The 25,767-nt window shown below is 41.5% G+C and overlaps 3 protein-coding genes across 5 annotated transcripts in view; all 3 read right to left on the bottom strand.

The window, feature by feature from the left end:
• Positions 1-7,364: 7,364 nt before the first annotated feature.
• LOC308304525 (UDP-glucuronosyltransferase 2C1-like) lies at positions 7,365-23,618 on the bottom strand. Its single transcript, XM_080749136.1, has 2 exons — positions 23,528-23,618; positions 7,365-9,231 (listed from the first exon to the last, which is right to left on the bottom strand). Exon 2 carries the CDS (start codon positions 9,204-9,206, stop codon positions 7,626-7,628), a length of 1,581 nt encoding a protein of 526 aa, XP_080605262.1. The 5' UTR covers positions 9,207-9,231; positions 23,528-23,618; the 3' UTR covers positions 7,365-7,625.
• Positions 11,300-25,767, bottom strand: part of LOC308304526 (UDP-glucuronosyltransferase 2C1-like) — a 27,272-nt gene continuing 12,804 nt past the window's right edge. Inside the window, exons 2-3 of the mRNA XM_080749137.1 lie at positions 23,528-23,617; positions 11,300-13,327 (exon numbers count right to left, since the gene is read on the bottom strand). Coding sequence (XP_080605263.1) covers positions 11,722-13,302 — 1,581 coding nt within the window. The 5' untranslated portion in view covers positions 13,303-13,327; positions 23,528-23,617 and the 3' untranslated portion in view covers positions 11,300-11,721. The remainder of the gene's footprint in view (positions 13,328-23,527; positions 23,618-25,767) is intronic.
• On the bottom strand, positions 16,788-23,667 carry LOC308304524 (UDP-glucuronosyltransferase 2C1-like). 3 transcript variants are annotated; one of them, XM_080749133.1, is made up of 3 exons: positions 23,511-23,620; positions 20,505-20,549; positions 16,788-18,535 (listed from the first exon to the last, which is right to left on the bottom strand). In XM_080749133.1, the coding sequence occupies exon 3, from the start codon at positions 18,506-18,508 to the stop codon at positions 16,928-16,930; it is 1,581 nt and encodes a 526-aa protein (XP_080605259.1). In that variant the 5' UTR covers positions 18,509-18,535; positions 20,505-20,549; positions 23,511-23,620; the 3' UTR covers positions 16,788-16,927. The 3 variants fall into 3 exon arrangements, with proteins under 3 accessions (XP_080605259.1, XP_080605261.1, XP_080605260.1); XM_080749135.1 differs by lacking the exon at positions 20,505-20,549 and having other exon boundaries at positions 23,528-23,667; XM_080749134.1 differs by lacking the exon at positions 23,511-23,620 and having other exon boundaries at positions 20,505-20,551.

Below are 25,767 nucleotides of genomic sequence, written 5' to 3'. Positions count from 1 at the left end.
TGGCAGTGGTGTAATGCAGTGGTTCTCAACCTGTGGGTCGGGACCCCCAGGGGGGTCCCCAAATGATTAACTTAATGTGCTACATTGTTTTCTCTATCAACGGTAAACAAACCAACATAAAGTTTATAGAGGGTATATGCACATTTCTAAAGTGACAATTTAAGGACCTTTTAATATGTCTAAAATGACAAATTGAACATTGGCCAAAATGTCAAATATTAGAGGCAGAAATTGTGAAAATAGCCGGTCAAATATTAGAGGCAGAAATTGTGAAAACAGCCGATCTACATGCTCACATGCAACGCCTCGTGTTGCGAGGCATTGTGAATTTGTGAGCATGTAGATCTGCTATTTTCACAATAGAACCGTAATGCCTCAACTCTTAGTGCTCGTCAGGGTGGGGGGTCCCCAGTTAAAATATGATTATTGTGCATGGGGGTCCCCACTCCCCAGTTAAAATATGATTATTTGGGGGGTCGCGGCCTGAAAAGGTTGAGATCCACTGGTGTAACACTGTAAGTAGGCTACATTTACTTAATTACTGTACTACAATGTTTAGGTTTTGGTACTTTACTGGGGTATTTCCAATTTCCAATATATTCTACTCCAGTCTTCACTATATCGGATGATCCAAATATTGTAGGCCTACTTTTACTCCACTACAATTTTTTGTAGTTACTACTACTAGTTAGGTCTGCTTTTCAGATATAATGATGATATTATAAAACATAAATTAACCACTTTACCTATTTTATACCTAGGCTATTTGAAAATAACAGATCTACAAGCTCACAACGTGTCGAATGCGATGTGTTTTGAGCTTGTAGATCTGCTCTTTTCAAACATTTTGTACTTTTTGCATACTACAGTTTGGTGTATGCATTAGGCCAAGGAAGGACCCACCCACATAACCTTGAGAGTGTAAATGGACCTGGATGGACCCTCAATCTGGTGGTGCCTTGTGACTCCATGGACATTTATTTTATTTTTTACTGTACTGGATTGTTTCCAATTCTCATACATTTATATACATCTGGAAATGTGTGAAATGGGACCTTCTGCAAAATGGATAATTTTACTTTCAGTACAGTAGGCCTACTCAAAGGGATGTTTCAGTTAAAAATGTATTTTCAATATTTTTGGAGGAACATGAAAAAAAATACAGTAAAGATGTTTTCTTTTTTTTAAGTAATCAAGCCTCCTCACATATTAGGAGGGCAGTATGCGTTTGAAGTTACAATGTGTTTTTGTACCTATAGGGGGTGTGTCTGATAAAATTAATATCAAATATCTAAATACTGAATCGAAAAACTTTGTCTGGGGTGTTCACAAAAGCCTGAGTAGACGATAATCTTTTTTTTTAAAGTGCAATATCCCTTTAATTATATTTGAATGTGAATACTTTTTGTACTTTTATTCAAGTACATTTTGAATACCAGACTTTTATTTCTAACAGTCTACATTTAAGTACAAAATGTGAGTATAGCCTACATCTTCCACCACTGCACATCAGTCCAAAATCTTCCATAGGCATTGACTTGGGTTAAGACCTGGTGAGTGTGAAGGAGAGAAGGCAGGCCCTTCAGTAGCATATTATGAATGGTCAGGGTACTAAAGTATCGTTAGATTTTCAATAGGAATTCAATTTAAAAAAATCATTTTTCTCTCAATTTTCTAATTTTCTAGCTCCCCATAAAATCAAATATTGGTTCATTTTTCCAATTTTCTAGCTTGCAAAAAAATCAGGAAAATGCTTCAATTTTTTAAATGTGTGATTCATATTTGTCATTATTTGATTTGGAACCGACAAAGGAAAAACATCTTTAAAAAAGTTATTTTTCATTTTTTTACCACATTACGAATATCAAAAAATGGACCAATTTTCCAATTTTCTAGCTTGCAAAAAAATCAGGAAAATGCTTCAATTTTTTAAATGTGTGATTCGTCTTTGTCATTATTTGATTTGGAACCGACAAAGGAAAAACATCTTGAAAAAGGTATTTCTTAATTTCTTACCCCATTACAACAATCAAAAAATGGGCCCATTTTTCCAATTTTCTAGCCCACAAAAAAATCAGGAAAATGCTTAAAATTTGCTCAATTTTTTGAATGTGTGATTCATATTTTGGCATTATTTGATTTGGAACCGACAAACAAAAAATAGGCCCATTATTCAATTTTCAAGTCCAGGAAAGAAATCGTCATCATGAATGTCACGTGACCACGTGTCAAGTCACATGGTACACAACTTCAAAATAAAAGCTGTAGGCTAGTCTAACATCCAACAAGTAATAGGATCAACATGCAGGCAGGCAGGGGGTCCATGAGGGGTTTACAAGGGGGTCCATGGCTGGTTCCCAAAGTGTGGTTTGGGGACCCCCAGGGTTTCTATGGCTGGTTCACAACAGCCTGGTACACGTACAGCCATGGCTGGTTCCCAAAGTGTGGTTCGGGGACCTCTGGAGGTCCATGACGGATTTCCAAGGGGGTCCATGGCTGGTTCTCAAAGTGTGGTTCGGGGACCTCTGGGGGTCCCTGAGGGGTTTCCAAGGGGGTCCATGGCTGGTTAGCAATAAGTGTGTTTAATTGCGACCGTAGTAGGTCGCAGTTACTTTTACACTCTCTACTATCCAAACCTCCACCAGCCGTCAGCCTGTCCTTCCCTCCGTCACGTCACTCGTCACACGTCACACTTTCCCCCTATTCATATCTCCGCCACCGTTGCCCCGATCCATGCCAAAATTTCCATACAAACTCCTTGCCTGCCAAACTACAACCTCGAAGGACCCCCGGAGCTCCAGGGACCCCCAGGTCCCTGGGGGACCCCCAGGTGTAAAAAATGACCAAATGTGCAAAAAAGACCACCCCAACGGGGCTGCTCACGGGGAATTCCCGGGGACCACCGACTCCTGGTGCTCCAGAACGGATGCAAAAGTGGTGGCGCCCCCAGTGGAGGACCCCCTCCACTGCAGCTCACATAAAATGCCTTAACTCGGGCTAGGAGCGACCGGGAGAGCCGGGGCCGGTACCTATTCGTCCGCCTCGGCGGCGCGGAGACCCCACCTCTCATTTCTCATATGGCCCTCTTCTAGCGCCACCATGAGGCCGATTCTGCAAAACACATTTTTGGACACTGCTCCTAAAATTTTTGCCCTAAAATCACACAAATCGGTACACAGTATGTCTACACTCATCTCATCAACATGGATCTGTCCCATTTAGCGCCACCTTCAGGCCGATTTTTTTAAACACATTTTTGGACACTGCTCCTACAGATTTTGCCCTAAAATCACACAAATCGCACAGTCATGTAATCAAAACGCATCTGTCCCATCCAGCGCCACCATCAGGACGATTTTGGTAAAACAAACTTTTGGCCTTTTTGTGGAGATAAGCGACCAACGGTCGCTTATCTCCCGATTAGGGAGTCTTACTGGTAGTGTAATAGGTGAAATAGTGTAATAGTGCATTCTTATCAAAACCTCCACCAGCTGTCAGTCTGTCAGTCAGTCTGTCAGTCAGACTTTCAGTCACACTTTTGCCCTTCTCATAGTGGTTTTGGCTGCCAAACCACTACCCCATTTCTCCCTCTTCTAGCGCCACCATGAGGCCGCTTCTTGCAAAACACATAATTTTTTGGACACTGCTCCTACAAATTCTGCCCTAAAATCACGTAAAGCGGTACACATTATGTCTACACTCATGTCATCAGCATGGATCTGTCCGAGATAGCGCCACCATCAGGGCATCCTAAAATCACGCTTTGCAGAGTCCAAAAATGTGTTTGAAAAATCGCCCTGATGGTGGCGCTATCTTGGACAGTGTAGACATACTGTGTACCGCTTTGCGTGATTTTAGGGCAAAATTTGTAGGAGCAGTGTCCAAAAATTTGTTTTGCAAGAAGCGGCCTCATGGTGGCGCTAGAAGAGGGAGAAATGGGGGTAGTGGTTTGGCAGCCAAAATCACTATGAGAAGGGAAAAAGTGTGACTGAAAGTCTGACTGACAGACTGACTGACAGACTGACAGCTGGTGGAGGTTTTGATAGTAACTGCGACCTGATGGTCGCAATTACACTATTACACTATTATATTATTACACTTATTACAATATTACACTATTACCCTTATTGCGCTATTACACTACCAGTAAGACTCCCTAATAGGGTGATTTTAGGGCAGTGTCCAAAAATGTGTTTTCAAAAATCGGCCTGAAGGTGGCGCTATATGGGACAGATCCATGTTGATGACATGAGTGTAGACATACTGTGTACCGATTTGCGTGATTTTAGGACAAAAAATTTAGGAGCTGTGTCCAAAAATTTGTTTTGCAAGAATCGGCCTCATGGTGGCGCTAGAAGAGGGTCATGTGTGAATTGATGGGTGGAGGTTGTGGTTTGGCAGGCAAGGAGTATGTGTGCAAAATTTGGCATGGATCTGGGCAACGGTTGCGGAGATATGAGCAGGGCAAAAGTGTGACGTGTGACAGACAGACAGACAGACTGACTGACTGACGGACGGACGGACGGACGGACGGACGGACGGACGGACGGACGGACGGACGGACGGACTCACAGCTGGTCGAGGTTTTGATAGTAACTGCGACCTAACGGACGCAATAACATTTATGCTATTTCAATATTACAAGTAATGCACTATTACACTATTTCACCTATTACACTACCAGTAAGACTCCCTAATCGGGAGATAAGCGACCGTAGGTCACATGTATACACGAAGAGGGCTGTAACTGCCATTGATTCCTAGTTGTGTGGGCAATGTGTAGACATACTGTGTACCGATGTGCGTGATTTTAGGGCAAAATCTGTAGGAGCAGTGTCCAAAAATGTGTTTTGCAAGAATCGGCCTCATGGTGGCGCTAGAAGAGGGCCATGTGAGAAATGAGGGGTGGGGTCTCCGCGTTGCCTTGGCGGACGAATAGGTACCGGCCCCGGCTCTCCCGGACGCTCCTAGCCCGAGTTACGGCATTTTATGTGAGCTGCAGTGGAGGGGGTCCTCCACTGGGGGCGCCACCACTTTGGCATCCGTTCTGGAGCAGCAGGAGTCGGTGGTCCCCGGGAATTCCCCGTGAGCAGCCCCGTTGGGGTGGTCATTTGGTCATTTTTGCATATTTGGTCATTTTTTACATCTGGGGGTCCCCCAGGGACCCGGAGATATGAGCAGGGCAATAGTGTGACGTGTGAGGTGTGACAGACAGAGGGACAGACAGACAGACAGACGGACAGTTTGTGCAGGCTGTGATAGTAAGTAGCGACCTACGGTCGCAATTACACTTATTGCTAACCAGCCATGGACCCCTTTGGAAACCCCTCAGGGATCCCCAGAGGTCCCCGAACCACATTTATTGCTAACCAGCCATGGACCCCCTTGGAAATCCGTCATGGACCTCAAGAGGTCCCCGAACCACACTTTGGGAACCAGCCATGGCTGTACGTGTACCAGGCTGTTGTGAACCAGCCATAGAAACCCTGGGGGTCCGCAAACCACACTTTGGGAACCAGCCATGGACCCCCTTGTAAACCCCTCATGGACCCCCTGCCTGCCTGCATGTTGATCCTATTACTTGGATGTTAGACTAGCCTACAGCTTTTATTTTGAAGTTGTGTACCATGTGACTTGACACGTGGTCACGTGACATTCATGATGACGATTTCTTTCCTGGACTTGAAAATTGAATAATGGGCCTATTTTTTGTTTGTCGGTTCCAAATCAAATAATGTCAAAATATGAATCACACATTCAAAAAATTGAGCAAATTTTAAGCATTTTCCTGATTTTTTTGTGGGCTAGAAAATTGGAAAAATGGGCCCATTTTTTGATTGTTGTAATGGGGTAAGAAATTAAGAAATACCTTTTTCAAGATGTTTTTCCTTTGTCGGTTCCAAATCAAATAATGACAAAGACGAATCACACATTTAAAAAATTTAAGCATTTTCCTGATTTTTTTGCAAGCTAGAAAATTGGAAAAATTGGTCCATTTTTTGATATTCGTAATGTGGTAAAAAAATGAAAAATACCTTTTTTAAAGATGTTTTTCCTTTGTCGGTTCCAAATCAAATAATGACAAATATGAATCACACATTTAAAAAATTGAAGCATTTTCCTGATTTTTTTGCAAGCTAGAAAATTGGAAAAATGAACCAATATTTGATTTTATGGGGAGCTAGAAAATTTGAAAATTGAGAGAAAAATGATTTTTTAAAATTGAATTCCTATTGAAAATCTAACGATACTTTAGTACCCTGACCATGAATCATATCATTTTCATAATAATCAAGCCATTCATTCAGCCATCCCTGTGCCCTGTGGATGGGGGTATTGGCATTGTCTGGCTAGGAGACCACTGTGGATGGAAGCATTTAGGATGATAGGATAAAGTAAGTTACTTATCATACTCCTATCATGCTAAATTCATGATACTTTGTGACTCAAAATAGCTTTGCATTGATATGCAGTGACCCTTCCCCCTAAAGGGGACAGATGGTTCAGAACCATGCCGGTATGGGCATAACAGAGCCACCTGAACGCCCTCACTGTAAGAGTCAAGCATTCATGTCTGTACCTGCCCCTCTCTTGGTGTGCGTGCTACACGTGCACTCACCCGCTTGTAAAAGGACTATTCTTGCGCTTTGTCCAGTGCCTACAGTTTGCCCTACTGTCAAATGTGCATTTGTCTTTATAATGAGGGGCGTATGCACTGTCAACCACTTACTACAGTATAAAAATATACAGTATAATAGTTGTCAACGGATTGTTCTCGCTGACAGTCAGGGTGCAATCTGTGAATACGTTGCTCCGGCACCTCTGAGGAATATCTGGCAAGAACTGCTTCAGAGGACAGGATTGAGATTAGCACGAAGACGATATTGAATGTTCAGATGTTGCGTGTGTTGCATTTGCACCAGCCAGATGTACCAGCTGATCACACAAAGAAAGCTGTGCAGTCAATTGCAAACATAGAGGCGTACGGATATATAACTGTATATAATGGGATCCCTCTAATTGTAAAAAAAAGAAAAAAAAAAAGAAGAAAAAACGTTTCAAGAACGTACATGTAGGCTACAGTAGGCCTATAGTTGTGCTTCGACATATTTGCAAAATCTAATTTGCTGTCAGCTGTTGCATAGAATGTTAGAATGCTGTTGATGTCAACAGTATAATTATAATTGTATTAATGAGGGTTTGTGCTTCATGACCACTGTACAGTTTTGGATTCACCAAACATAGGAAAATTAGGCCAATCAATTATAGTCAACTAATATCAAGTAAGAAGAGCAGAAAGTCCAGGACAAACTGACAAAACAAATGGAGATATTTTCAGTGTAAACAACTGTACAGGTGTATTTAATAGATACTACAAAAATAACTAAAAACACTAAAATATGGGACCGTTCATTTGTCCAAAAAACATACTTCTATAAGACGTAGTTCCAAAAACCGTGGGTCTAAGCAAGTGATAGCTTGCAAGTGATAGCTCTACTTTCAAATGGAAAAAAGAAAAAGAAAAATGCAAACATTTCCCACATCAATCTGGTTGTTGTGTTCAGTCACATATACAGTAGGCTATGTGTGTGTATATTACATGTGGTTATAATACATCAAGCATACTACTGATTTTTAACATGTTTCTTCACAAGCAATTTCCCACACAAGCATCTCAGAATTGAAATACAAGTAAACGTCACAACCAACACAACTGTCAGCAAAGTAGCGAACACGTCAACAGAGTGGTAAGCAAACCAGGACAGTTTGTTGGAATGTGTCCGCAGATGAGGGGCTCCTTTATTTCTTATAACATACTCTATCCAGAATACTGCCCGGTCCAGTGGTTTCATGGGCTGGTCTCTGTGCAGCCTTGAGAGCTTCTGCATGGTTTCCCTGTACGTGGGGTCATGGAGAACTGCTTTCAATGCATCCGCAAAAATGTCTCTGTCCATCGTGCCAATGTCCACCATCGTAGCCGCTCCCTTTGCTCTAATTCTGGAGAGGTTGTCACGTTGATCGAAAACCAAGGGAAGTCCAACTATCGGAACTCCATGGTAAATTGCCTCTTGAACCCCGTTGGTTCCTCCGTGTGCAACAAAGACTCTGGTTTTGGGGTGTGCTAACAGGTCGTTCTGTGGCAACCAGTTGACCAATAGGGTGTTGTTGCCTAAAGTGGCTGGTCTTTGTCCGGTGTGCCTCCAAATAACTTTCTGGGGCAGCTGGGCAAAAGCTGCTGCAATGTCTTCAGTTATGTCCACGGGTAGTTCTCCCACTAAGGTGCCTAAGGACATCATAACAACTCCATGCTCACCGGAGCTCTGCACAAATTCCTCCAGGTCCTTTGGCAGAGGGTTGGCGGGCTTGCATTGAAATCCACCCATGTAGACCACATTTGGCATAGTAGGACGGGGAAATTCAAAGATAAAATCATTTCTCATGAGATATATGTCAGCATCCTGGAAAAATGCATCATAATTTACATCAGGGCCAAAATAATGTTCGACTAGTGGTTTGTAATGAACTTCTGTGATTTGTGCCATTATGTACATTCCAAAAACATATGCAACAAAGTTCATGATCCTCTGTGGAAAACTCATCTTGTCGGTCAACTCTGTGCTAGAGAATGGAATATATGACAGAGGTGAGGGAGCAATGACAAAATGAGCTTCACCTTGAACTGTCCACCTGACATTGTAAACAAGAGGAAGTTTGAGTCTGCGAGCAAGCATTGTCCCCGTACCAACACCAGGGTCAGTCAGAACTAAGTCATAGTCAGCATCATGGAAAGACTGCATTAATGTCTTGTCTTCAAACATTTGAACTACCATTTCAGCCATACTCTTGTGTAAGAGTGAGAACTGTTTGTGATTATCCTGTTCATTACGAATATGAGACCAAATGCTCATTCCTTGCCTTTGTGCGTGCAGCTGTCGCATAATTAGGCTTCCAAAGAACTCCTCGTCAAATCCTCCAGTGTTAGGAACCGTGACAGAGGTGTAGAACGGGGACGTTTCTTTGATGTACCAACTATTAGATGCCCGAACCACGGTGATATCATGGCCTTTTAAGTGCAACTCTTCAATGAGTACTTTCATGTTCACCCAATGACTCCCATCCAAAGGGAACACCAGGATTTTGCCCCCAGATACACATGCCAGCGGAAACAACAGCAGTGCAAAGATGACGTTGGATGGATGACGCATCTCCAAATTCAGTCCTCCTACAGCCCTACAAATATACACACAATAATTAATAAAATGTTGCATTACTGACTTATTTACAATGACATTAAAAATGTCCATGACCATTAACCAGGTGAAGTTAATCAAGAAGCAATTTTCATCAAGTATACCTGGGCTAAATGGCAAAAATATGAATAGAAAACTAGATGATTAACTTAATGTGCAATATTGTTTTCTCACTCAGTAAACAAACCAACATAACGTTTAAGTGTATAGAGGGTTTATGCACATTCCTAAAGTGACAATTTAAGGACTTTTTAATACCTCTAAAATGACAAATTGGTCAAGTTGTCAAATATTAGAAGCAGAAATTGTGAAAATAGACGATCTACGTTGTGAGCATGCAGATCTGCTATTTTCACAATAGAAAAAAAAATGTAATTCCTCAACTCTTGGTGCTTGTAAGGCCTGAAAAGGTTGAGAACCACTGTTCTAGATCATGTGGGGTCGTGATTCCAGTGGCTAATTCTAAATGTTTGGGGTCATCAAATTGAATGATGTATGATAATTAGAAATCAAGGTTTTAACGTGTACAACTGAAGAGACACTACAGAATTATGTGTCATTTATTAGCACAAAAACAACCCAGCAACATCTGACTTGCATCGTTCCCGTGTAGGCCGGCCCGGTGCCCAACAGGCTCTGGTCTAGAACTGTATGAATTGGGGTTTGTGCTTCACGTGCATTATACAGTTTTGGGTCCACCAAACAAAATTATGCCAATCAATTGTCAGCTAATGAATATTAACAAATAACTAGGCTGACCTACTAGGAACAATGCAAGGAGGGAATGCATGCATCACCCAGTTATGCAATACCCATTGTAGTCAGAGTACCTATTGTACCCATCTGTCTGAATGTGTCCCTTTCATGCCCATAATACGGAGATCTCTCTGTCCATCTGTCTGTCTGCCTGCCTGCTGAAGGAGATCCCTGAGATAATCAGTACTGTATATGCTGGCGGTTCTGGACAACTGGATATCCATATACTGTATATGCCTACCGTATATGGGCATATCGGTTGGATTGCTGGTTCTAGACAACCGCCTAACGACTCGATCCAAGGCACCAGGCACCACAGTCCGTTGGGACCTTGCAGAATGATGCATGTGCAGCAGAGTTTGAAGTCGGTCGTTCCCAAATATGGGCATGGTGGTCAGATCGCAATTAGGCCAATCAGCAGTCAGCTAATGAATATCAATAATGACGAATAAGGTGTCACAAGGAGCGGCCATAGCTGAGTGGTTCGGAACCACTCTGGTTCGTGAGCCTGCCTGCAGAGCTTAGAGCTCCTGGTTGTCCCAGGTACGATAACCGGCCAGGCCAGCTACTATATGTGTCGATATGTCCCTGAGCAAGACTCTTAACCCCTACTGTATGTGTCGATATGTCCCTGAGCAAGACTCTTAACCCCTAATTGCTCCCTGAGGCCCACATATGGTTGCTCACCGCTCCTAGTTGTTATAGGATGGGTAAAATGCAGAGGACAAATTTCATGTACTGTAAGTGCAAATGTACTGTGACAAAAAACACCCCAAGGTTGTGCGGCCTATGTTATTTTATTATTACTTGCGCAGCAGAGCACGCAAGTACTGCGTTCGGCTGTGTATGTAGGTAGGTATGTAGGTAGCTGTGGGTGTTTAAGCCCATAGCCCAATCAGGGACCAGAATTTCTGGCAATGTCATCATTAACAGCCAATGAGGGACCAGCATTCCTGGTGATGCCAGTGGTGATGTCAAGTTGGCACCTCAACAGAGGTTATAACTAAGGCTGGGCGATATTAGGAAAACCTTCGATATTCGATAATGTTGTCGAATACCTCGATATCGATATTACTCACGATAGTAGTAAAAACAATTGCATTATATAGTTTTTAATGTTTTTCTGCTTTAGGTCCACTGCCTGCCAAACCCAGATAATGAATAGCATATCCATGCGTGCATAATATTGTACAGTACACATAGAATAAAGAAATGAAATGCCTAATTTCCATTTTTCAACAATGGTTTTATTGAAATAACCACACCCGGTTACAGATGGACAGCTTTTTTGCATGTGCTACTTGCATGCATAGTCTGTTAATTCATTTGACACATAAACCAATACCTCATTTCAAGCCGTCTTCGTCGATATGTATACCTTGCATGTTGATACCTCGATATCGATACATTTTCAATATATTGCCCAGCCTTAGTTATAACTGAAAACAGCCTGTGAGTTAGAATAGCAGAAAGAGACATCCAGGAAACACTGACCAAAAACAAATGAAGATACTTTCATTGTTTTATAAAGTGTTTAATATACACAGTTGTTCCAAAAGCCATGGGTCAATTTAAGCAAATGACAGCCGATCTTCACATTATCATCCTATTGAATTGGGATGTTATCAACATTATAATACCTCCCATAGAGAGAAATGAGAAATACTGTATTCTATATTATGTGTAATATTGTATACCGGTACATCCAAGCATACTACTCGTTTTTAGCATGTTTCTTCACAAGCAATTTCCCCCACAAGCATCTCAGAATTGAAATACAAGTAAACGTCACAACCAACACAACTGTCAGCAAAGTAGCGAACACGTCAACAGAGTGGTAAGCAAACCAGGACAGTTTGTTGGAATGTGTCCGCAGGTGAGGGGCTCCTTTATTTCTTATAACATACTCTATCCAGAATACTGCCCGGTCCAGTGGTTTCATGGGCTGGTCTCTGTGCAGCCTTGAGAGCTTCTGCATGGTTTCCCTGTACGTGGGGTCATGGAGCACTGCTTTCAATGCATCCGCAAAAATGTCTCTGTCCATCGTGTCAATGTCCACCATCGTAGCCGCTCCCTTTGCTCTAATTCTGGAGAGGTTGTCACGTTGATCGAAAACCAAGGGAAGTCCAACTATCGGAACTCCATGGTAAATTGCCTCTTGAACCCCGTTGGTTCCTCCGTGTGCAACAAAGACTCTGGTTTTGGGGTGTGCTAAGAGATCCTTCTGTGGCAACCAGTTGACCAATAGGGTGTTGTTGCCTAAAGTGGCTGGTCTTTGTCCAGTGTGCCTCCAAATAACCTTCTGGGGCAGCTGGGCAAAAGCTGCTGCAATGTCTTCAGTTATGTCCACGGGTAGTTCTCCCACTAGGGTGCCTAAGGACATCATAACAACTCCATGCTCACCGGAGCTCTGCACAAATTCCTCCAGGTCCCTTGGCAGAGGGTTGGCTGGCTTGCATTGAAATCCACCCATGTAGACCACATTTGGCATAGTAGGACGGGGAAATTCAAAGATAAAATCATTTCTCATGAGATATATGTCAGCATCCTGGAAAAATGCATCATAATTTACATCAGGGCCAAAATAATGTTCGACTAGTGGTTTGTAATGAACTTCTGTGATTTGTGCCATTATGTACATTCCAAAAACATATGCAACAAAGTTCATGATCCTCTGTGGAAAACTCATCTTGTCGGTCAACTCTGTGCTAGAGAATGGAATATATGACAGAGGTGAGGGAGCAATGACAAAATGAGCTTCACCTTGAACTGTCCACCTGACATTGTAAACAAGAGGAACTTTGAGTCTGCGAGCAAGCATTGTCCCCGTACCAACACCAGGGTCAGTCAGAACTAAGTCATAGTCAGCATCATGGAAAGACTGCATTAATGTCTCGTCTTCAAACATTTGAACTACCATTTCAGCCATACTCTTGTGTAAGAGTGAGAACTGTTTGTGATTATCCTGTTCATTACGAATATGAGACCAAATGCTCATTCCTTGCCTTTGTGCGTGCAGCTGTCGCATAATTAGGCTTCCAAAGAACTCCTCGTCAAATCCTCCAGTGTTAGGAACCGTGACAGAGGTGTAGAACGGGGACGCTTCTTTGATGTACCAACTATTGGATGCCCGAACCACGGTGATATCATGGCCTTTTAAGTGCAACTCTTCAATGAGTACTTTCATGTTCACCCAATGACTCCCATCCAATGGGAACACCAGGATTTTGCCCCCAGATACACATGCCAGCGGGAACAACAGCAGTGCAAAGATGACGTTGGATGGATGACGCATCTTCAAATTCAGTCCTCCTACAGCCCTACAAATATACACACAATAATTAATAAAATGTTGCATTACTGACTTATTTACAATGACATTAAAAATGTCCATGACCATTAACCAGGTGAAGTTAATCAAGAAGCAATTGTCATCACAAGTACCTGGGCTAAATGGCAAAAATATGAATAGAAAACTAGATGATTAACTTAATGTGCAATATTGTTTTCTCACTCAGTAAACAAACCAACATAACGTTTAAGTGTATAGAGGGTTTATGCACATTCCTAAAGTGACAATTTAAAGTTGTACCATGTAACTTTTTTTATAAAACAAATCTTAAAATTGTCCTAACTCTTAAATCGCTAAAGTTTTAGAACACCCACTCCGTTATTTTCAGCTTCTGAAGCCTTCTCTTTATATGTTTCCTATGATCCTGACCGGGGTCCGGTTTTCGCGCAAAAATTACGTCATCATACACTACCGGCCAATCACAGCGAGGGTTATACACTGCCGGCCAATCACAGCGCATCTTGAAGTGGGGTCGCTAGCTATCGCAATAGGGCGGCCATATTTGTAGGCGCCCGTGTGTCTCTATCTATACTCGGGTGAAACACTCCGTTTCTCCGGAATGCCTGAACGCACAGGAACCAGGGACCCCTCTAAAGATAGATCTCGGCGAGGTGGAGGCAGACGCGGGGGTGACGCGGGGGTGTGAGAAAAACGGCCGAAAGACGCGGACGCTACTGACCACTAGTTGAGCAACTTACACAGTATAGCTTTAAGGACTTTTTAATACCTCTAAAATGACAAATTGGTCAAGTTGTCAAATATTAGAAGCAGAAATTGTGAAAATAGACGATCTACGTTGTGAGCATGCAGATCTACTATTTTCACAATAGAAAAAAAAATGTAATTCCTCAACTCTTGGTGCTTGTCAGGCCTGAAAAGGTTGAGAACCACTGTTCTAGATCATGTGGGGTGGTGATTCCAGTGGCTAATTCTAAATGTTTGGGGTCATCAAATTGAATGATGTATGATAATTAGAAATCAAGGTTTTAACGTGTACAACTGAAGAGACACTACAGAATGATGTGTCATTTATTTGCACAAAAAACAACCTAGCAACATCTGACTTGCATCGTTCCCGTGTAGGCCGGCCCGGTGCCCAACAGGCTCTGGTCTAGAACTGTATGAATTGGGGTTTGTGCTTCATGTGCATTATACAGTTTTGGGTCCTCCAAACAAAATTATGCCAATCAATAGTCAGCTAATGAATATTAACAACTAACTAGACTGACCTACTAGGAACAATGCAAGGAGGGAATGCATGCATCACCCAGTTATATGCAATACCCATTGTAGTCAGAGTACCTATTGTACCCATCTGTCTCTGCATGTGTCCCTTTCATGCCCATAATACGGAGATCTCTCTGTCCATCTGTCTGTCTGCCTGCCTGCTGAAGGAGATCCCTGATATAATCAGTACTGTATATGCTGGCGGTTCTGGACAACTGGATATCCATATACTGTATATGCCTATATGGGCATATCGGTTGGATCGCTGGTTCTAGACAACCGCCTAACAACTCAATCCAAGGCACCAGGCACCACAGTCCTTTGGGGACCCAGTCCCCAAAATGGGAGGGGACCTGTGATTTTCTGCCGTACTTTTTATTTCTGTTTTATCTATTAGTTTGGTCACTAAGGTCCACAGAATGAGAGGCCTGCTCTGCCGGAAACATCGCGAAAAAAAGTTATGGCCATTTGTATATTCACTGTCCCATTGTCTCCAGTAGAAATATTAAAAAAATAAAAGACATCTGCTTTAATTAGCATGTGAGGGGTCAAATTAGGGGTTCTTCATGATTCTGAATCCATTGCAAGCATTTGTTTTGCATAAAAAACATTGCTTGGGTTACTTTTCGGCAGCCCAAAACTGTGAAAAGTGGAAAAAAAGTGATGACTCATCACTTTTGACTGTTTTGGGGGGTTGATATCTTGCCCAAGGAATGTTTTTCATGCAAAACAAATGCTTGCAATGGATTCAGAATCATGAAGAATCCCTAATTTGACCCCTCACAAGCTAATTAAAGCAGACTTTTTTTCTTTTTTTAATATTTCTAGTGGAGTCAATGGGACAGTGAATATACAAATGGCCATAACTTTTTTTCGCGATGTTTCCGGCAGAGCAGGCCTCTCATTCTGTGGACCTTAATGACCAACCTAATAGATAAAACTGAAATAAAAAGTACGGCAGAAAATCACAGGTACCCCTCTTTTCTTTGAGCTTTTGGCCATGTGGGTCCTCGACTGTGCAGCAGAGTTTGAAGTCGGTCGTTCCCAAATATGGGCATGGTGGTCAGATCGCAATTAGGCCAATCAGCAGTCAGCTAATGAATATTAATAATGACGAATAAGGTGTCACAAGGAGCGGCCATAGCTGAGTGGTTCGGAACCACTCTGGTTCGTGAGCCTGCCTGCAGAGCTAGAGCTCCTGGTTGTCCCAGGTACGATAACCGGCCAGGCCAGCTACTGTATGTGTCGATATGTCCCTGAGCAAGACTCTTAACCCCTAATTGCTCCCTGAGGTCCACATATGGTTGCTCACCGCTCCTAGTTGTTATAGGATGGGTAAAATGCAGAGGACAAATTTCATGTACTGTAAGTGCAAATGTACTGTGACAAAAAACACCCCAAGGTTGTGCGGCCTATGTTATTTTATTATTACTTGCGCAGCAGAGCACGCAAGTACTGCGTTCGGCTGTGTATGTATAGGTAGGTATGTAGGTAGCTGTGGGTGTTTAAGCCCGTAGTCCAATCAGGGACCAGTATTTCTGGCAATGTCATCATTAACAGCCAATGAGGGACCAGCATTCCTGGTGATGCCAGTGGTGATGTCAAGTTGGCACCTCAACAGAGGTTATAACTAAGGCTGGGCGATATTAGGAAAACCTTCGATATTCGATAATGTTGTCGAATACCTCGATATCGATATTACTCACGATAGTAGTAAAAACAATTGCATTATATAGTTTTTAATGTTTTCTGCTTTAGGTCCACTGCCTGCCAAACCCAGATAATGAATAGCATATCCATGCGTGCATAATATTGTACAGTACACATAGAATAAAGAAATGAAATGCCTAATTTCCATTCTTCAACAATGGTTTTATTGAAATAACCACACCTGGTTACAGATGGACAGCTTTTTTGCATGTGCTACTTGCATGCATAGTGTGTCTGTTAATTAATTTGACACATAAACCAATACCTCATTTCAAGCCATCTTCGTCGATATGTATACCTTTGTTGATACCTCGATATCGATACATTTTCAATATATTGCCCAGCCTTAGTTATAACTGAAAACAGCCTGTGAGTTAAAAGAGCAGAAAGAGACATCCAGGAAACACTGACCAAAAACAAATGAAGATACTTTCATTGTTTTATAAAGTGTTTAATATACACAGTTGTTCCAAAAGCCATGGGTCAATTTAAGCAAATGACAGCCGATCTTCACATTATCATCCTATTGAATTGGGATGTTATCAACATTATAATACCTCCCATAGAGAGAAATGAGAAATACTGTATTCTATATTATGTGTAATATTGTATACCGGTACATCCAAGCATACTACTCGTTTTTAGCATGTTTCTTCACAAGCAATTTCCCCCACAAGCATCTCAGAATTGAAATACAAGTAAACGTCACAACCAACACAACTGTCAGCAAAGTAGTGAACACGTCAACAGAGTGGTAAGCAAACCAGGACAGTTTGTTGGAATGTGTCCGCAGGTGAGGGGCTCCTTTATGTCTTATAACATACTCTATCCAGAATACTGCCCGGTCCAGTGGTTTCATGGGCTGGTCTCTGTGTAGCCTTGAGAGCTTCTGCATGGTTTCCCTGTACGTGGGGTCATGGAGAACTGCTTTCAATGCATCCGCAAAAATGTCTCTGTCCATCGTGCCAATGTCCACCATCGTAGCCGCTCCCTTTGCTCTAATTCTGGAGAGGTTGTCACGTTGATCGAAAACCAAGGGAAGTCCAACTATCGGAACTCCATGGTAAATTGCCTCTTGAACCCCGTTGGTTCCTCCGTGTGCAACAAAGACTCTGGTTTTGGGGTGTGCTAACAGGTCGTTCTGTGGCAACCAGTTGACCAATAGGGTGTTGTTGCCTAAAGAGGCTGGTCTTTGTCCGGTGTGCCTCCAAATAACTTTCTGGGGCAGCTGGGCAAAAGCTGCTGCAATGTCTTCAGTTATGTCCACGGGTAGTTCTCCCACTAAGGTGCCTAAGGACATCATAACAACTCCATGCTCGCCGGAGCTCTGCACGAATTCCTCCAGGTCCCTTGGCAGAGGGTTGGCGGGCTTGCATTGAAATCCACCCATGTAGACCACATTTGGCATAGTAGGACGGGGAAATTCAAAGATAAAATCATTTCTCATGAGATATATGTCAGCATCCTGGAAAAATGCATCATAATTTACATCAGGGCCAAAATAATGTTCGACTAGTGGTCTGTAATGAACTTCTGTGATTTGTGACATTGTGTACATTCCAAGAACGTACGCAACAAAGTTCATGACCCTCTGTCGAAAACTCATCTTGTCGGTCAACTCTGTGGCAGTGAATGGAATATATGACAGAGGTGAAGGAGCAATGACAAAATGAGCTTCACCTTGAACTGTCCACCTGACATTGTAAACAAGAGGAACTTTGAGTCTGCGAGCAAGCATTGTCCCCGTACCAACACCAGGGTCAGTCAAAACTAAGTCATAGTTGGCATCATGGAAAGACTGCATTAATGTCTTTTCTTCAAATATTTGAACTGCCATTTCAGCCATACTCTTGTGTAAGAGTGAGAAGTGTTTGTGACTCTCCCGTTCCATACGAATATGAGCCCAGATGCTCATTCCTTGTCTTCGTGCATGCAGCTGTCGCATAATTAGGCTTCCAAAGAACTCCTCGTCAAATCCTCCAGTGTTAGGAACCGTGACAGAGGTGTAGAAAGGGGACGTTTCTTTGATGTACCAACTATTGGATGCCCGAACCACGGTGATATCATGGCCTTTTAAGTGCAACTCTTCAATGAGTACTTTCATGTTCACCCAATGACTCCCATCCAAAGGGAACACCAGGATTTTGCCCCCAGATACACATGCCAGCGGGAACAACAGCAGTGCAAAGATGACGTTGGATGGATGACGCATCTTCAAATTCTGCAGCCTCCTACAGCCCTACAAATATACACACAATAATTAACAAATTGTTGCCATTATTGATTAATGTATAGTTCATTACAATGACATTATAAATGTGACAAAACAATATAACACAACCAGGAGATACAGGTAGTTAAAGGTGTCAGAGGTGCTCCTGGATCAAATGGGATAAAACGTGAAAAAACAGGGGACCAGGGCACTCAGTGGTAAGGAAAACAGTCTTTATTAAAACAAGGCAAATGCCAACATGTTTTGACCACAACAGGTCTTCAACAGGGCACCCTGATGAAAATCTGTTGTGATCCAAATATAGTTTTCCTCCTTTAACCACTGAGTGCCTGGATCCTCTGTTTTTTTCAACTTTAGAAATGTTTTTGCTAAGCCTACATTGGTTGTCATGAGCAAACTTAAAGGACAACTTCCCAACATTCCCAAGATGCACCGCAAACCTTCATGGGCAGTTGTGACTTATGGGGGCTAGAAGTGTTACTGTAAATAGTAATAAAGAAATCGCCGTTTCTGAAAATACATAAGGAGTAGTTCACCCCCAAATTACTTTTTTTCTATTGATTACTCACGCCATGGAGACTTGAGTTCAATATACACTTTCAGTTTTGTCTGTTTTTGTTGCATTCCTAAGACAAAAATGTGATTATAGTAAAGCCCTTTGCACACAGGCGCGTTTAACCGCACGGATAAAACGGACAATATAATTTTTTGAAAAGAAAACAATGATTCTCTATGACCTCATGCACACCGGCTCCGAATTAGCCGTGCGACGAGTGGCTGCCGCCGTGCGTTTTTTTCTCAATCGAACCCAGTTCGATTCGTGCGTCTTGTCGCATGCGGTAAAAAACTCATCACTCCTTTTATGACTCCTTTTTGGATCCGCAGCGCCGATTTCACACAGCCTTGCACACCAAATCCAATGCGTTTTATTCATGCCGCAAACGAAAAAAACGCAACTGTCCTGTGTGCAAAGGGCTTAAATGTACCCCCATTGATTCCAGATGGGGACCCAAATGCATGCGGAATCAATGGGGTACATTTATTGTAATCAAATTATTATTTGTCTCCATGGTGTGAGTAATCAATAGGGGGGGAAAAGTCATTTTGGGGGTGAACTACTCCTTTAAGTACCCATTTAGGACGGGAACCCCTTTTGGGGGGTTTATCTTTCTATCCGGAAAGAACTTTTGGGGTAGTTGTTGCTATGTACAGTATATAGCAACATACTGTATGATTTTGGTCATTTTGAATAAATATTTGAAGTTTTCAGAAAACCAGGAGGTTTTAGGTCAGGATTTAGAAGGCATTTTTAGAATCTGCCTCTAAATTTGATTCTAAATTGGGACCAATTCTCATTTACAATAATGACCTTCCGGGCTACATGGCAAAAACATGAATAGAAATATGTATTTATTTAATGTTCTAAAACTGAATATGAAATACTGTATATAAAACATACAAAATCATAACAGCCCATAGAAATAGTGATGAGTTAGTTGCACCTGTAAGGAGTGACATAATAGCCTACCAGGCTGGTATGCAAAAGGGCTGGCATGCAAAGAGTCTATATTAATGGAACAATTTAACAGGTGGTTTTAATTTAGCTGAAAAAGATCCACAACAACCATAGCTGGGTGGGCTATATCTTTAAAATGTTCTACTTTTAACACAGCACCCACTGTCCATGTGCGTTAATACTGTATTATTGTAGTTAACCCTTCATCATTAGTTTACAAGAGCTCATATAAGAAGCATTTTCACCATGGGCATCTGACACACATTATATGACCACAATGGAAACAAGTCCCCAGGACTTTTTATTTTATTTTTAATGTTATCCTTTTAGCCATAATGTCTATGTGCTGCATTTCTGACGAATGTGCTACATTTCTGACGAATAAAGTAGTCATTCAATCAATCAATCAATGACACTTTTCTGTACCTTCAAAATAAAGAAAATACCGTCAACACTTACCAAAATCCATATACAATCCACCACTGGAGTACATTTGTGGAAAGACTGTTGCCAAAAGAAAGGTACAGTATAAACAAGCACCTCCCTTCGCCTATATAATGATGAAAAAACAAGCAGCTTCGAGCACATGTAACATAATATCTGTGTGCCAGGTCCAAAGCTCACATGGGACAGCAATGAAACAGAACACTATTGTAAGGTCTTTAATCTCTCTCTCTCTCTCTCTCTCTCTCTCTCTCTCTCTCTCTCTCTCTCTCTCTCTCTCTCTCTCTCTCACTCACTCTCTCTCTCTCACTCTCGCACACGCACACGCACACACACACACACACGCACACACGCACACACGCACACACACACACACACACACACACACACACACACACACACACAGTACATACACACAGTGTTGGACTAGTGGTCGCTTTTAGCCTGTGATGTGCAATTTGTAATAGTTATTTTAGTTTCAAGTTTTTATTTATTTATTCAGAGATATTCACTTCACTACTTTGTGCAAATTCCATTCAATGTGTGCAATACACCTAAGCATTGTTTAGAGTATTATTATTATCATCATCATTATTACAATTTGTGTAATAGTATCCAACTTGGCAACTTCATATCGCACACTGTGTCAAATCCGAATGACAATGAAGTTAAAGGTGGTTGCAGCAGGGCAACCTGCGGTCCACAGACATGGACCTACTCTCGATCTCCCAAACAAGCAAGCAAACCTTTGGGGACAGAGCGTAACAGTGTGGCAGTCTCTGAGGAAGATGATATGACTGCATATATATGTATAACCTTTATATTTTTTCATTTATAATACTTATACAATGCATTATGATATTTGATAGCTTGTAAGATAGCCATTCTACATCGACACGTTGTGAGCTTGTAGAACAGCTATTTGATTTTTTAAATAGTAAAAAATAGTTCAGGGATAAGTTGTAAGGCATGGATGAAAATGGGGCCCTAAATGTCTCCACTAGGACTGATAGCTACTGTATGGTTTTTATAGTTTTTTTTTTACAGCCTATCTTCTTATGATTCAGCTCGTCCTTGAAGCAGCGACAGTATAACTGTGATCACTGACTTGTGCACAGTGACAGTACCTAAAAACAAGATATACATGGAATGTAGGTGAAAGTTGACATTGGATTGAATATTATCCCATCTTGGGCAATGTGTATCCAGTCACCACCAATTACTCCTTCATCAAAGAATGTAATGAAATGTAAGGAGATAATAAAAGAACCATGCATTGCTGACAACTAGAGAGGTACTTTACAGTATTATATGTAATGTATAAACCTGAATCTCTTTCAAGTCATACACTTGACCCCTTACCCTGTTGCTTATTGACCAGAGTTCATTGCCCTTACTCCAACTGTAAGTCACTATAGATAGAGTTAAAGGCCAAATTGTAAATCGTCTCTGTGGAAACCGAACTGTTTTCAGGATTCAAATTCAAAAACAGTAAAGTAGCAGATCGACAAGCTCAACACGAGCTTGTAGATCTGCTACTTTTGATGCTTTTATGACAATGCCATATGATCATGTACTGCATGGGTCAGCAACCTTTTTGAAATGAAGTGCCACGTTTTTATTTTGTCAGTGTCAACATACGGTACATTTTAATGACAAATATTTTGTCATATTTTGATTGGCAGGACATTGTTATAAGGATCATTAGACCCAGAGCAATAATCCATCTCCCCGACTCCCTCCCCAGTCAGAGTTCAGAGTTTTAATGAATGTAGAACTATCTGCAAGATGTAATTTGCTATAAATTAGCTAACTTCGTTTAATTGACCACATTTACATTTTTTAATGACAAATATTTTGCCATATTTTGATTGGCAGGACATTGTTATAAGGATCATTAGACCCAGAGCAATAAACCACCTATCTCCCTGACTCCCTCCCCAGTCAGAGTTCAGAGTTTTAATGAATGTAGAATTTTGTGCTAGATGTAATTAGCTATTCATTAGCTAAATTCATTTAATTGACCACATTCAAAAAAAGTTTTGTTTTTAAAATAAAAATCCTCTCTCTCAAACTTCTGCCAGTGTGCCGGCGATCACCCTCCCCTGTGCCAATGTTGGCACCCGTGCCTAAGGTTGCCTACCCCTGATGTACTGTATAGGGTGTTAATTTATGAAAAAACACAAAAAGTTGCGATATTGAGATAAGAGGTTTCTAGCAATGAAATGTAGCGCGTAGTAGGCCTACTGGTGTTTCCAACAAGGCAACAGCTAGCTATGTAATGGATTTCAAAAACAAAAGTGCGTGCACTATGGTAACATGAGTAGACTTTTACAGGTCCCATGTGGGAAGCCCTTATTGAACTGGAACATTTTGTTCAACTCCACAACCACTGAAGCAATGAAAACCACCCATGTGAAGAAAGGTTGTTAATAGCAAGAACGTTGTTCACACAGCCTTAAGCTTTAAATAAGCAATCTCTTAAATTACAAGGAATCAAATCTGTGTGGTGTACAGTGTCAATCCATGTCTGCCTCTGTTTTTTGACGCGTGTGCATGCACGCACGCACGCACGCACGCACACGTACTCTATCACACCGCTGATCCGATGTTGAGATCTCAGTATCTGTTAGTCCCTGTCCCTTTTGTGCCCATATGGAGATCATTGATGTCATCAGTATATGCCCATATATGGGCATGGCCGGGCCTTAATGGCCCATTTGTGCCCATATACAGAACTGACTGATTTGTTTGCGCCAGATGCCATGACGACACATTGAGGTTAGACACACTCCATATTTGGGTGTAGCTGCATTGGGCACTCCTTATTATGGTATCAGACTTTGTGACATGAGCATGGCGATGTGGACCCATCCTCCCTTAAAACACAGAATCTGTGCCGAAGTGCATGGAGAACATTATGCAGATAAGAACTGAATTTGAGGTTAAATGCAAGCGCTAGTGAATAGAAATTGTCATCCCCTGGGACGTGGCGTGGGACCCCACATGGCATACCTGTACACACACACTATACTCACCCAGTTAAAAGAGTTATCCGTTCATGTTGCCGAGGGTAATACAGTGGAAGTTGACCAGTCGGTTATCTGCTTCTGGCTGAGAAAGTGAAACTGTGGGGACAATGAGACATGGAAATTACATTATGTTGCTGTCGGGCTGAAACCTCCATATTCTAATTTTTTGAGTTTTTTCGTAAATTATATATATATAATATATATACTACAGCGTCACACAAAATCATCAAAAGTAGCAGATCCACAAGCTCGAAGCGCGGCACGAAGCGAATAACAGAACATTGACTTTGGACTTTTGCCTCACAGTGTGGTTTTGTGTGGTGTCTCCCCAGTCACTGCTGTTTTAAGCTTAGATCTGCTACTTTTTTCACTTTTTTTTTTAATCCTGAAAAGCCACAATTTTGGACATTTGTGTGTGTTTCATCTCGTTGTTAAAAGGTTTAAAAAAATATTCCAAAATGTTCACTTTTGTTTTTAAAGATTTTTTTTTTAATAGTTGATCTACTATTGTTTTAGATCAGCTATTTTCAAAAAGCTCATATAGCCTATATGTGCGACCAAAGGTTGCAGTATACCATGAGCAATGTCGTAGCTTGTCCTTCCGTCCATCCTTCCGTACAGGAAGTGATGTCACGTGACATCACCTCATCAAAGATCAAACCCTGGATATTCATACTGTCACTGTGACATCACAGGTGATATCACAGTGACAGTCATATATGGGTATCCCTTTTATGCCCATATATGAAGATCCCTGATGTCACTGATATATATCACTGGCCAGATGGCAAAGGCATGGCCCATATCTGTGTGGCTGGTTCAGATAGGGATCACCATGTATGGGCATAAAATATGTTTCATGTATATGCATACATATTATACATATTATTATTAATAAAGGATCAAATAAAATAAAAAGTCCATATATGGTCATTCCAGGAAAACAAAATCCCTTTTATGCCCATATTTGTAGATTTCTGATGTCATCAATCCCAGGCCGAAAACGTTAATATTAAGTCCATATGTACAGTATATGGATATATATTAATAAAGGATAAAATAAATACAATTTTGTAATTTGGTAATGCCCATATATGGGCATGTTTTGACATAACATTGTTGACTATCATGCAGGGGTCTCCATATAGTGAGTAACTGGTCCCACATACAGTACATCACTGGCCAGATGGCCATGAATTGGCGCGACCTCGCCCTTGGTCGCAGGTCACCCTGAGGTGTCTTACTAGTTACCATGGTTAGGGTTAGTTGATAAACTCACGTGCAGGCCGAGTATCCACGTCATGTCGACATTGATTGGCCCAACACACAACGTCACGGCTCCGCGGATTGGCTTAGCTTGTGTGACGTCACGTCGGCCGTCCGAATAAAAACGTGCAGCGTGCACGTTCTAGCTTCACTCTGCTATTTCTCACCGACTAACAGAGTTGATCTACTGGAACAACAGCGAATTCTTCATAATGGGGAACAGCAACAGCACAGTTAAACCTCCTGCATCCAGCAAGGGCAAGTCAGCCAAGGATGAACCACAGGCAGCTGAAGATGCAGGGACTTACTATGGGGTTATTATTAGGCCAATACTAATTCGTATTCGTACTTTGCCTTTTTTTTACTCGTAAACATTTTTACCAAAAAAACTATACGTAAACAAATTAATTGGAAAAAAATATCCGTAAAAAAAAAAAAAGTATGAATGTTTTTGGGGAAGCTGCAGTGATTATAATGCCAAAACAAAAAAACAAGACAAAATACGAATATTTTCTTACTGATTTACGAGTGGTTTTGTTGGTTACTTCATCACGAATGCTTTCGTCATCTCACGCACACGAATCTGTATCACGCGCACACGAATGCATGCCTGGAATCAAACGGCCAATAATCACGTGATCAGCAGAGAGCCAATGGAGTGCGGCCTTTCCCACTAGCCAATCATAATTCTCCATTCTTGGCAGCGGTTGCCATGTCTGGTAAAAGTGAGTAATCTCTGCTTTCTGTTGTTTGTTCCTCACATAATATGCCCTATATAAAACCTATATCCACACGATATTTGTTTTTAAACTATTGACTAAATTGACTAATCAATCATTTTTATACATTAAATAAAATAGAAATGCATATATTATTAATACACACGATAAAAGCACTGATAAAGGTAATAGCCTAATGTATTTTATTATTCTGTCATTTAATGTTGTAGGAATTGATAGATAGGCTACCCCAGTGTAAAA

This window comes from Nannobrachium achirus (assembly GCF_963921795.1).
Source record: "Nannobrachium achirus genome assembly, chromosome: 19".
NCBI classification, from domain to species: Eukaryota; Metazoa; Chordata; class Actinopteri; order Myctophiformes; family Myctophidae; genus Nannobrachium; species Nannobrachium achirus.
The sequence above is the reverse complement of the archived record's forward strand: the minus strand, read 5'-3'. Positions and strand labels throughout refer to the sequence as shown.